At 37.7% G+C, this 13,525-nt stretch overlaps 1 protein-coding gene across 1 annotated transcript; it reads left to right on the forward strand.

The window, feature by feature from the left end:
• The first annotated feature begins 392 nt into the window (after positions 1-392).
• On the forward strand, positions 393-12,722 carry gabrr2b (gamma-aminobutyric acid type A receptor subunit rho2b). The gene is made up of 9 exons (XM_084090142.1): positions 393-535; positions 1,431-1,537; positions 5,315-5,382; positions 6,707-6,930; positions 7,064-7,146; positions 8,048-8,188; positions 9,397-9,549; positions 10,615-10,811; positions 12,403-12,722. Exons 1-9 carry the CDS (start codon positions 411-413, stop codon positions 12,700-12,702), a joined length of 1,398 nt encoding a protein of 465 aa, XP_083946268.1. The 5' UTR covers positions 393-410; the 3' UTR covers positions 12,703-12,722.
• Positions 12,723-13,525: the final 803 nt, after the last annotated feature.

The raw sequence follows: 13,525 nt of genomic DNA on the forward strand, positions 1-13,525 counted from the left end.
TAAATGCAGATTTATATCAAACATTTCATTTACATATTTTTAATTCAATTCTATAAAAAATATTTCTATAACTTCGTGCGCCATTTGGCGGCCCTCCGTTTGAGAACAAGAACGACTAATGATGTGGGTATACATCATTCTTGAATAGTTGATCAATGTGCGCTATATATAGTCGTTGAGTGCGGTCTAGCTTTTCTAGCTTTTTAAGATGATGTCTCGAGTTAAATAGCTCATCTTTCAAAACACATTAGCTACATCTCGACACCAGTGCGCTTCTGCTGTGTTCGTGTGGAACTGAAGCGACTCGACGAATCGATGTAATCGCGATGTGCGCGGCCAATCAGCGCGCGCGCTCAGCAACGCGACGCATAACTCAGTGGATCAGTGTGCGGGAACGGCTGGGACTGAAGATGTCTCTCCTCTCCTTCACTATGAACGCTGCTTTTCTTCTGTTGTGCGTGAGTCTGTGCGGTCAGTGCGGGAAGATGAAGCTCGGCGTCAGGAGAACATCTGTACAACATCACAATCACGGAACGTAAGTGTCATTTCAACTTATTATTTCAGTTTTCACAGAGTCTAGTGAACAGAGGACAACAGGCTAAACTATTACAGGTTGCTTAAAATAAGTTGGAGCTGTGCTAGTTATCACAATTACTTCAGTAACTACACGATTTTGTGTACAAAAATGCTTATGTTGGGAGTATTTATCATACATGTTGGTCTTTAATTAAATATATAAGACTAATTACTATTTGTGCTGGCAGAATATATATTTTTTAATGTGTCCTTTTATATTTTTGCTCTTTCATAAACCATTCTTCATCATTTTCTGCATCAAATTGTTTTACAGTAGGCAATTGATCAGCTTTCCTGTTGTGAAAACTATAGTATGACAACCAAATGAAACTGTTTTCTTTTGTTTTTGGTCAATACTTTAAGATACTGTATGTTAAAAAAGACTTACCTTGAGAAATATTCATAACTAACACCACTAGCCCTATATTCTCATTAGTCTTAATAAGCATCTGGACACCAAAAGTCAGGAACAAACATTTTACAGACAAGAATGGACTTCATTAATGTCAAAATACTATATTTTGCTTGAGAATCTCTTAATAATAATAATATTTCTATTAATAACATCCCATTAAAAAAATAAAGATAAAATAAAAATACTTATTATGATTAAAATCACTGCTAATATATACTAGTATGCATTATAAAAAATAATAAACTTTGACTGCACTTAATTCTAGATCTTTATTTTATCACTGTTAAATAGGTCATTTAGCCTGAGAACCTGAAGACGGGTTGTTGAATAAGGAAACACCCGTTTGCCTGTGTGTAGTGTGTCAGTTCATGTCCTGTAGTTGCTCTCTGAGGCGTCTCTCTATGAGCTCGCGTTGAAGTCCCGAGATGTTCTTTTGCAGTCCACTTTTCAAGAAGGTGTTGGATGAAACCAAGACACATCCGCTGAAGTCAGACCATCTGCTGCGTGTTGATGATCACGACTTCACTATGAGACCAGCATTCGCAGGTAAAATCTGTGTGTGTGTGTGTGTCTTACAGCATGGCATAAAAATCAATGAAAAGTTGTTTAGTCATATAGATTGTCAATTCATACTGATTGTAGACTTTCTTTTTATGCATAATTTTTCCCTTATTTTTATTGTATTACATAAATTGGTAACACTTTACAATAAGGTTAATTAGTTAACATTAGTTAATGTATTAACTAACATGAACTAACAATGAACAATGCATATGTAACTATTTATTAATCTTTGTTAATGTTAGTTAATAAAAATCCAGCTGTTCATTGTTTGTTCATGTAAATTCACAGTGCTTTAACTGTTAACAAATACAACTTTTGATTTTAATAATGTATTAGTAAATGTTGAAATTAATATTAACTAAGTTTATTAAATGCTGTATAAGTGTTGTTCATTCTTAGTTCATGTTAACTAATGAACCTTATTGTAAAGTGTTACCCATACATTTTATAAACTTGAGCTAATACAATTAATATAAGTAAATTAATACTGTCATTTTACATTTGACCCTGCAATAGGATATCTACACACATTCTAGTACTTCTGAAAGCGATGCTTTTCCAGAATAGCAGATGTGAATATTTTGCCTCATTCTTCCAGACATGTGCTGCAGGTCATTCTCATTATTTATATGATATTCATGCCCCACAACTTTCGAGTAATGTCAAACATGTTCTCTTGTTGTATCTGTTTATCATCATCAATTTTTTATACTTAAAAAATATCATGATGAAAGTTACGAAACATCTCAATGCTCATATTTGGCCCCAAAATCGCTTAAAGAAAACAAAGCATATTTTAAACCATTAGGAATTTGGAAAAGTGTTTCCAGGGCACAACTGACCCTGTGAACTTACAGACAAAAAACTCTTTTAGACTCTTTTAAACCTTTAGACTTGTGTTCTGACAGTGTCCAACAGTGGACATGCATTACAGAAGATTATGTCATTGTTGGTGACATTATTTTCTATGGAAGCTTGTTTCCGCCACAAAATAAAACATTTTAAAAGATAATTGCGACTTTTTATCTCACAATTGCGAGTTTACATCTCTCAATTCTGACTTTATTTCTCAGAATTGCGAGATATAAAGTCAGAATTGCGTGAAATAAAGACTTTTTTCTCGCAATTGCGACTTTATATCATGCAATTCTGACTTTATAACACATAATTGCGAGTTTGTATCTCGCAATTCTGACATCTTTTCTCAGAATTGTGAGATATAAACTCACAATTGTGAGATATAAAGTCCAATTCTAAGGGAAAAAAAGACGGATTTTTTTTTTTTTTACCTCAGAATAGTTTATATCTCACAATTCTGACTTTATATCTCCCAATTGCGACTTTATTTGTCAGAATTGCGACTTTATATCTCAGAATTGCGACTTTATATCTCGCAATTGTGACTTTATTTCTCAGAATTGCGACTTTATTTCTCACAATTCTGACTTCATATCTCGCAATTGTGAGAAAAAAAGTCTGAATTGTGAGATAAAAAGTCGCAATTATTTATTTATTATTCAGTGGCGGAAACAAGCTTCCATAATTTTCCACCACATACGACAAGTGGCAATTGAATTTGTTTGGGAATAAAATGACTGATTTCAAGTACTAGTGTAAGTCTTTGCTTAGATTATCATAGTTTTAAAGTCATAATAATGAGTTTTAAGATTTGGAAACACCCAGGGATGATGTGTAATAAGGTTTGGACAGTGCTACCCTTCATGTCACATTGAATTATGGTGAAGGTTTTCTTGGTCTCATCTGCAAACATTCAACACAATCCTTTCCCATGTCACATTTGGGTCACTATCACATAATTTGGCAAAAGTTCTCAGTTACTAAGATCTGGAGTGGACACCTCTAATACAAGTCTCATTGTTCCTGCAGAGATTTGAGGCATGACCTCTTCTAGGAAGTTACTCTGCGTGTTAATTGAGTCAGCGGCGCCCACTGGGACGTTAGAGGCTTTTCTAATTTACACATTAGTTTTGCTTCTTTCTTCTTCAGGATGCTTCTCTGTCTTCATTATCACAGCAGTCAATCCAATTCAGTTCAAATTCACAACCTGAACATGGATTCCTGTGGGGGTTTATCCTGCAAATGTAGTGGTTTCTCAGTAGGGCGATGATAATGCGTATTGGCGAATGCATTGCAAGCTCTGACTCAACTTAGGTTTTGTCTTTAATTCTTGTTTTTTTTGTGTGCTGGATGTCGTCTACAGCTGACACACACTGCAGAGCTCCTCAATGTTGACCCATTGTTTACAGAGTTATGGAGCTCTTTGTCTGTAGGGGCAGATACAAGCTCACACATCACTGATCTACTGACATATTTACACGGCCCCTTTAAGAAGGAGTTCATGAGAGTTTGGGGGGTTTATAGATGCGCGTTTTCTGACGCAGAAGTTTAATAAAAACCCCACCTGTTGTTGTTCTCATGCTGCAATCCGGCCTCCGTGTATTTCTGATAGCTCAAAAGCTACAATACTATGAATGTCACGGCTCTGCCAGAGAGGACCCAGATGCAGAATGAGCAGTGATGGTGTTTTATTGACCAGAATATAGACGGCACAACAAGGAGAGCGAGGCGTGAAACACAGTTTAACCCTCTGGGGTCCTTCTTCTGACAGCATAATTTTATTTAGCAAAATATCTCACCATTCACCGATGCGTCCAGGTCGCACGCACTCACCGTATGTTTGGTCTAAAACGCGACTGCAGTTGGTTGTTCTGTTCCTGTTCTGGAGATTCTGTGTTGTGAAGATTTGAGTTTGTGTCTAAATAAACCCGGCTGCACTTAGATCCTGTTTCATCTCTTCTGCAACCAACGCTGATATAAAGTTGCTTGCTATTAAAAAGTATCTTTATTCTTCATTCTGCGTCACCTATCTTTTGGATAATACACACACCCTGACATAAAGATTTTATGCCGTGAACTTCACATACTTCACATGCTTTTGAAAATCCAGCGTTTAGTTGATAATTGCTCATCGCACACGTACATCACAGAGACGTCTATTTTATGTGCGTGTTTACATCTGGAAGACGTATTTTTAAGAGTGTTTGCTCATCTGCAATACGTCTATAGGACGTTTCCTGTCAGATGTCAAATAGATGTTTAGAAGATGTCTTTAAGATGTAATGATTTAGAATGTATGTTAAACTGACATCTTAAAGATGTCTATCAGATGTTAGTAAACAGCAGATGCTTTCCAGATGAATTGATCTTTAACAGACATCTTGCAGACGTACGTGTGCTATCTTTAATGGTCTGCCTGAAAACAAAGCCGTGTACAGTTGTGACAATTGTATGGTCTGAGGCTGACACTAGGTGGAGACAGACAAAGACTGACTAAATGCTTTTTTTTCACTTCTTTTTTTTTTTTTTTTTTTTTATTGGTACATTTGCTATGTGCCATTATTTCGTGTTATGTCTCTATCAAATGAGGGCTTAACATATGGTAAAACATTTGACTTTGCAAGATCATATACAATATCTCTTTGTTAAAATAGTCGCTTTATCTGAGATCCACACCCTGATGAATACTCTTCTAGCGTAACATGTCAGTGATATTTAATTTTATAATACTATTTAAATGATTAAATGCTTTTTTAATAACTTGAGTGCCTTGGATTCCTTGTGTCATAGTTATTATTTATGCCATGTGGGTGTAAATAGTTCTTGATTTTTAATAACCCTTAAAATATCAAAATGCACATTATAAAACCTTTGAAACTAACAGTGTTCTCCTCTTCTCAGGTCCAGCAGTGCCGGTGGGTGTGGATGTACAGGTAGAGAGTTTGGACAGCATCTCAGAAGTAGATATGGTAAGATCTGTGATTGTTATGAATTATTAATTATTTTGCAAGGCATATTACATAAATAAACAAACAAACAAACTGTTTTGCATGAATAAAATGTAGCCATTAATTTTTTTTCTTGCGCTTCCTTTGCAAATAATAAACTCAGCATTTATGAAACTAATATATAAATACTTAAAAGTTGAAATAATGCATCATTTTTACCCATTACTGTAATGAGAATGTGATTGTTATTTCATGTTGAAGTGGGCTTGTAGTCATAAGGGAGATTGCATAGATTATATATGGATCTCAGCGCTTGTGATTAATATCCCTTCTGAAAGCATCAGAAATGTGTCTAGATATGCCTTTATTTATCATATCAGTGCCGATTACGAGTGAGCGTGGATTTGATCTTACATAATATGCAATGAGTCATGTAGAGGGTAATCCATGAGGTTTACCCAGTGACATCACAAGAAATCAGCCAATCAGAATGTGCAGTCCATCCGGCTTGATGAAGACTGGTAAAAGTGCTGGCATCCCTCAGTAATGCCAACAGATGGTAATATTTCACAAGGATTTAAGCAGTTTGGAAATGCATGTCAACACCTTGCATACATTTTTAGTAACGTTTTATTTTGATGGTCCCTTTTGAACATTCTGTTGACTATAGGTAACTTTGCAACTACATCCCACATAGCAACATTGTGATGTCCCAGATCCGGCCCACATCTGGCACACGTGGAAATATGATCTGGCCCACATGCAGCGTGGAATGACGGCCCTTGGGCAGCTCGCTCCTGTTTGCCAGATCTGGGCCACAAGCAGGCCATAGCAATGCCAGATGTCAGCCAAGAGCAAAGAAATAAACCAGAACTGGACCTTATCTGAGCCACAAAACCTGTGTATATTAAATATGGAGCAATTTCAGCCTTAATAAGCCTGTTAACAAGCAGAATCACTGAAGGAAAGAAGAGAACAGAAAAAGAGACAGCATGAGATCCAGCAAAATTATAACAATGGGCCGGATCTGGGACGTCAAAATGTTGCTATGTGGGTATGTGCCTTTTAGGGATCTGCTATACTGTTACAAAGATCTCACTGAGATATGACTATATGGACCATAATAGTCTGATGTATCAAATATGAATAGTTTCTCAAAGGGGTGATCAAACAAAAAGAACAATGTTTTGACAGAGCCCCAATTAACCCAAGAATGGCTTAATTAAAGCTTACTCTGCATGCTGAGCTGGGATAGGAGAAAGTATGTTCACATTTATTATTGTTAACAAACAAAACAACACACAATGAGCTTGAAAAGTCAATCCATGTTGTTCTTTTCATACAGGACTTCACCATGACCCTGTACCTGAGACACTACTGGAAGGACGAGCGACTGTCCTTTGCCAGTAAAACCAATAAAAGCATGACTTTTGATGGTCGATTGGTGAAAAAAATCTGGGTTCCTGACGTGTTCTTTGTCCATTCCAAACGATCCTTCATCCACGACACCACCACGGAGAACATCATGATCAGGGTCTACCCCGATGGACACGTGCTCTACAGCCTCAGGTCAGTACAACAAACAATCTACTCAAGTATACCAACACGAATGCTTGGACACCTGGTCCTGCCTGCTTACGCAGCTGTAGCTTTTATTCTGCTGTCACAATCCTGTTTTGAAAGTGTTTTTTCGGTGTGTCAGGGTGACTGTAACTTCAGCATGTAATATGGACTTCAGTCGGTTCCCGCTGGACACGCAGACCTGCACGTTAGAGCTGGAGAGCTGTGAGTGATGTCCACTTCTCCTGACGTTGATGTCCAGTATCACATCTTGGGCCCTATCTTGCACCCAGCGCAATTGACTTTGTACACCGACGCATGTATCATTCCTATTTTGCACCCGCGCACAGCGGACTTTTCCCTCCACAGACGCACGTCTGTAAGTTAGGTAATGAACTTGCGCTCCCGGGGCGGTTCAGTGCAAAGAGGAGTTCTGGCGCAAACGTTCCCTGGTGCTATTTTGCAGTTTCAGAAAACTATTCCGCCACTGACCAGGAAAAACCTAAAGTCTAAAGTCAGTGGAGCGTTGCGCATGTTATTCATATGCTATTTTAAGGGCGCATGCTTGGCCATAATGTAGCGTGTGCACAACGTGCATACACTTTGATTCTCTCATCTACACACAGACGCAGCAGTTCTGTGTAGATATTACCACACGAGGGAAATCATTGTTGTGTCCATGAAGATGTGGAAAAATAGGCATAAATCTAGCTTACACATTTACCCAAATTATTATACGCCTGTTTAACCGAAGCTAATTTGGGTGTGTTTCTCCATCCCCAGTGTCACTTCTCTGTGTTTTACGGCCCTGACGAGAACGTCGGTCTCCTCGGCTGTGAACCGCTCCTGGCGTGCGTCTGGCAAATCCGCCGTTATAATAGCAATCCGCCATGGAACAAGCGCGCCTGCTCTTAAAGGGAATGTGAGATGATGCTCTGATTGGTTTATTTCACGCTACGCCCAAACCACACCTATGAGTAATGTAGCTACTTCAGACCAACCCATTTTAGATTTGAGATCCGCCCATAAAGCTACTTGCGTTTCGCGTTTGATATTTGAGTTTCAGATCGTTAAAATAGGGCCCCTTGAGTCTCTGCAAACATGCGTTCATCTGCTGTGTGTCCAGATGCTTACACTGATGAAGACCTGATGCTCTACTGGAAGAGTGGAGATGAATCTCTGAGCACGGATGACAAGATCTCTCTGTCTCAGTTCCTCATTCAGAAGTTCCACACCACCTCCAGACTGGCCTTCTACAGCAGCACAGGTGCACACGCTTATCTTTAGAAGAGTAAACTACACAGTTCGGTTTCAGTTTCAGTTGTCTACCAGTGCATAACGTGCTGTCGCTTTGCACTCTTATGGTTTATTAGTTTCCCAGACATCTTGGACAAATTGTATTTGTGTTGCATGCAAATAAAGGTCAAAACTGTTTCATCTGATTTGAATGTTGTTTTAACCTTATACTGACTTGCATTTCAATCCCTCTTAGTTTTAATTCGGTCATCAGTGGCTTCTTTTTGTATGCACTTTATGGACACACTTATAATGCGATTATGGCTGTGATTAAGTTGGAGCTCGTCGTGTAAACAGAATACTGTAAATATGTTATCCGTAAATACTTATTACCCAGTCAACACGTATGGCCACAATGTGAGGTCACCCCAGCTAGAAATGTTATTGGACGTGGACTCCAACATCGCTCAGATGTCAAATTTTGGTTGAAAATTAAAATTGGGTTGACGTCTAAACATTTGATGTCAGACTCCAACGTCATTAAACAACTCAACAAACACCATTACCAGCTTCACTTATTACTAACCAGATTTACTTCTGTCATGTGTACAAAAGTCCTTATTGAGATTAACAGAGGTTTAGGTGTTGATGATTTATTGAAATGAATAGTTTGGTTTGATGTCACCATTATGATGATCAGTGTTTGCTTTAGTTGGTCAGTTTGACTCTTGATGTTTTAATGTTAGTTTTTCTCTGGCTGCTGTAACTGTTTGTTATGGCAAGAACAGTAAGAGATGATGTCAGCTACTTGATGATGACGATATAATTATCATGTAGTGTTCTGATCAGCTGATCTCTTCTAGACCGTCATGAGTGTTATTACTTTCATATAATTGATTATAGTAATGTTTCTACGGCATGACATCCAACAGTGTTCAAACAAGAAAATCTGAAAAGCAGAGAATGAACCTCATTGGTTCTTGCTGAAGCTCAAACAAGATGCGTAACACGAGAATGACCCTTATTGTTTCATTTTAAAATATCTTCATTTGAGTTCTGAAGATGAACGAAAGTCTTACAGGTTTTAAACCACATAACGAACGAGAGTAAATGATAACAGAATTTACATTTTTGTAAAACTATCTCTTTAAGAATTAAGTCAGTCTTTGCTCAGTCTTCAGAATTAGAATACTTTTCTTTTTCTTTTCATTTTATTCTATGTTCTAATTTCTCCTGCAGGTTGGTACAATCGTCTGTACATCAACTTCACTCTGCGTCGTCATATCTTCTTCTTCCTGCTTCAGACGTACTTTCCCGCCACTCTGATGGTCATGCTGTCATGGGTGTCCTTCTGGATCGACCGACGAGCCGTTCCTGCCAGAGTCTCATTAGGTGAAACCAGTGGGGTTGTAAAACACAACAGTTTTCGTTGATTAACATTGCATCTGACAGTTCTAGATACAAATATTCTCATTTATAATCTTAGAATATTGTGTTACATTCAAGAATAGCCTATTCATTATTTTGGACAGCCAAATATATTCTCCAACTATCCTGGTGTGCAAAGAGTGTTTATTAATTGGTCTGTATTTGAATCAAGGTTGAAAACTATGAAGCATGAGATCTCAGTAAATTAATCAATGACTGCTTTCTGAGACTTCATGCAGATGATGTTGAACTTTTAATGTGTGCTCATTAAAGTATTGACAGTGGACAAATACAAAGTTTCAGAAATACAAATGAAATGAACTGCAACAGTCTGACATTGCAAACTGTTACAGCCATTGCATGTTAAAGGGTTAGTTCACCTAAACATAAAATTATGTCATTAATTACTCACCCTCATGTCGTTTCAAACCCATAAGACCTTCATTCATCTTCGAAACACAATTAAGATATGTTTGATGAAACATGAAAGACACATGCGTGTGATGCTGACTCAGGAGCCGGTCAATAATGAGCTCTGACGTAGAACCAGTTTACACTACGTGACCAGTGTAGGAGACTGATGTGGAAGAGAAGAGATCGCTGAATAATTTGTGGGGGTTTTGCGCCCAAAAAGTATTCTCATCACTTCATAACATTAAGGTTGAACCACTGTAGTCACATGGACTATTTTAACGATGTCTTTACTACCTTTCTGGGCCTTGAAAGTGATAATAACGTTGCAGTCTATTGAGGGACAGAAAGCTCTCGGATTTCATCAAAAATATCTTAGTTTGTCTTCCGAAGATTAACGATAGTCTTATGGTTTGGAACGACATGAGGGTGAATAATTAACAAAAATCAAATTTTTGGGTGAACTATCCTTTAAAATCAGTTGCCACTGCAATAAAACATCCCACAGTGCAGACGAAAGAAAGAAAAACACACATTAAAATGCAAAATGTGTAGTTGGTGTGGAGATGAAATAGAGACACACTATTTGTGGGAGAATTTGACAGTGATTTCCTGTAGGCATTACGACGGTGCTCACCATGTCCACCATCATCACTGGAGTGAACGCCTCCATGCCCAGAGTCTCCTACATCAAAGCCGTGGACATTTACCTGTGGGTCAGCTTCGTCTTCGTCTTTTTATCCGTACTCGAGTATGCTGCCGTAAACTACTTGACCACAGTGCATGATGGGAAGGATCGCAAGTTAAGAGAGAAGGTAAATACACAAATGATTTTCAATAATTTTGATCCTTATTTAATCTCCTCTATTACTTGCCTTTATTATTAACCTTTATTTTGTCATCTTTATTATGTTGGCTTGACAAAACATATAGTTGGTAACCCCCAAGATTTACATCATTTACATTTATTAATAGGAAAATCGGTGCGCACTGGTTTTATCTCTCCAAACTGGATGGCGTTTTACAAATGTGGAAATGATCAGAAAGAAGTTAACACAACACTCTTATTTATACGGTAACACTTGACCTGGCTACTTGGACTAGTAAAATGATTAGTCAGCCAAGCCCTAATTGATATAAATGTATACTTTAAAATTTTACACCTGTTGCTGCCATAATAATGGAAGTTTATAATTTAGAAGTTTACATGATGTAGTTATCTTTCTTCTTTTTCTTCTTACTCGCTGTATTTGAGTGGTGACATAATATCATTTTTGTAAACAGTTTCTGTAAATAAGTCTATTTTTAACTCTTTTCCCGCCAGCATAAAAAAAATAGTTTTTTTGATCATTTTCACAAAAATTGCATGGCCTCCAGAATATTTTGTTGTATGAATATCTAAACATGCAATATATATATATATATATATATATAAAGAACAGATCCTCTGCTTAAAAAAAAAAAAAAACTGTTTTATTCTATCTTCATGCATTCCTTTTAAATCAACACTTGAATGGGGATAAGTTTCATAAAAAAGCAACATTTTGAGCAAAAATCATGTTTTTGTCAAAGACATGTGCATAAGCAATACTATTATCGCTCGTTTCTGCTTCCTCTTCACGTGTGTTTGGATCTGGAGTCTCAGTACTCTTTCAGAAGATGCATAAGATGTTAACCCTACTGTATAACAATGAAAACATGTATTGCCGGAAAATTCTGTCACTGGCGGGGAAAGAGTTAAAATGCACATTACCTTTGTGGTTATAGTTACCATATGGAGCTTAGCAGTGATCAAAAACAACACTTTTTGGATTGACCCTTTGGTTTCACTTTATTTTGATGGTCCCTTTAACACATTCTGTTGAGTAACTTTGCAGCTACATGTCTACTAACAAGTGTTCAAAAGAGACCATCAAAATAAAGTGTTACCGATCCTTTTTTATAAGTTCAATAATCAATCATTTGGCCATGATATCTCACGTAGGATATGTAGGAGAAAAACACTGACATTCTGGATTTGGATGGCTATAAAATCACATGCCTTTCCCTTGTAAATGTTGAAAATACATTACTTCCCTTGAGAAAGAGTTACTGTATGCATAAGGGCTCAAGAGACAAATATCCATATAGCAATGTCCTCACAACCAGTCAGACTATAGCAAGGCCTATATCACTTCAGATTTCAAATCTCTTTTTTTGGTTTTCAGGAGTTTGTGAAGCCGATATTCAAAGTTTGTCTTACAGTACTTTCCTCTTGTTGAAAGTTACATGTCCTTTAGGTAATATTAGGTGGGCTATCTGTTTGTCTTATTCAAGCCTAAATTAAATAAGTCAAATCTTGCACCCTGCAGCCAAGATACAAGTTTTCTAAATGGTAATGAAAGTGTTTGTGTTTATTCATTTTAGCCTTTACCCTGCACATGTGACATATCTCACACAAGGACTATGTTGCTCGATGACGCGTACAGTAAGTCTGATGTCAATGGCCTGGCTGGATACACCCAGGCTCCCGTCTCCTCTGAGGATAAACAGGAACACATGGTGGTGTGCCTGTCTTTGGCGAATGAGGCCACAGCAGCCAAAAAGAAGACCCTCAGAGGCTTCCGTATCATCCAAAACACTCACGCCATTGATGCCTACTCTCGCATGATCTTCCCAGGGGCCTTTATATTCTTCAATCTCATCTATTGGTCTGTGTACTGCTGAGTTGCCTTGCAAAGGGATTGTTGTTGGAGCATATTATACTGCTTATATATTAACAAAAGTAAAAGAAAATTGGTTTTTGCCATTGATTGAAAGTAAAGAGACAACATGATATGATGCAGGCCGGATTCGAATCCAGCACAAGTGTCCTGGCATTGATCTTGAGGACATGTACAAGCAGCTCTCAGATGTAGGATACAACAGGGCTAAAGATGCACTGGAGTTAAAGGGGTGGTTGAGTATGATTTCACTTTTCTAACTTTAGTTAGTGTGTAATGTTGCTTTTTGAGCATAAACAACATCTACAAAGTTACAACGCTCAAAGTTCAAAGCAAAGGGAGATATTTGCTTTTAAAGAAATCGTTTTTTAAAGAATACAACAAACGGCTGGTAGAGACTACACGAGCTTCCTCCAGAATTTACATAAACCCCGCCCCCTGAACACGCAGTCCATGTTGAGAAGAGGAAGAGTTGTTGTAGTCAAGCACATTTGTGAGTCAGCTCAAACTGTAGCATCCGTCTTTTCACATGCAATAGAAAGTCACTCTGTGTGAATCTCACAACAGTTCCTATACGAGCGATTTATAGATTATCATGACAGAATATGCTAATTGAAGATAGTTAACTTCACATCAGCAACATAAATTCATCAACTAACCATTCAGAAATGTCCTGTTGCATTCTACATGTTGTCACTTCTTCTTGAGTCTCTCCATCTTTGTCTGACTCCGTTTAAACATAAAAGGCAGAACAGTTTCTGTCATTTTAGTGTGTGTTTGCGTGAGGTAATCGGAGCTTCTAACACACGAGCTCTTGAAGCTCCGCC

This window comes from Abramis brama (assembly GCF_963993115.1).
Source record: "Abramis brama genome assembly, chromosome: 18".
Lineage (NCBI taxonomy): Eukaryota > Metazoa > Chordata > Actinopteri > Cypriniformes > Leuciscidae > Abramis > Abramis brama.

Bases quoted from the DNA above. Each gene is read 5' to 3' on its own strand.
- gabrr2b (XM_084090142.1), top strand. From the start codon at position 411: ATGTCTCTCCTCTCCTTCACTATGAACGCTGCTTTTCTTCTGTTGTGC. The intron at 1,538-5,314 runs GTAAAATCTGTG...TCCTCTTCTCAG, and splicing joins TATGAGACCAGCATTCGCAG to GTCCAGCAGTGCCGGTGGGT. The intron at 8,189-9,396 runs GTGCACACGCTT...TTTCTCCTGCAG, and splicing joins GGCCTTCTACAGCAGCACAG to GTTGGTACAATCGTCTGTAC.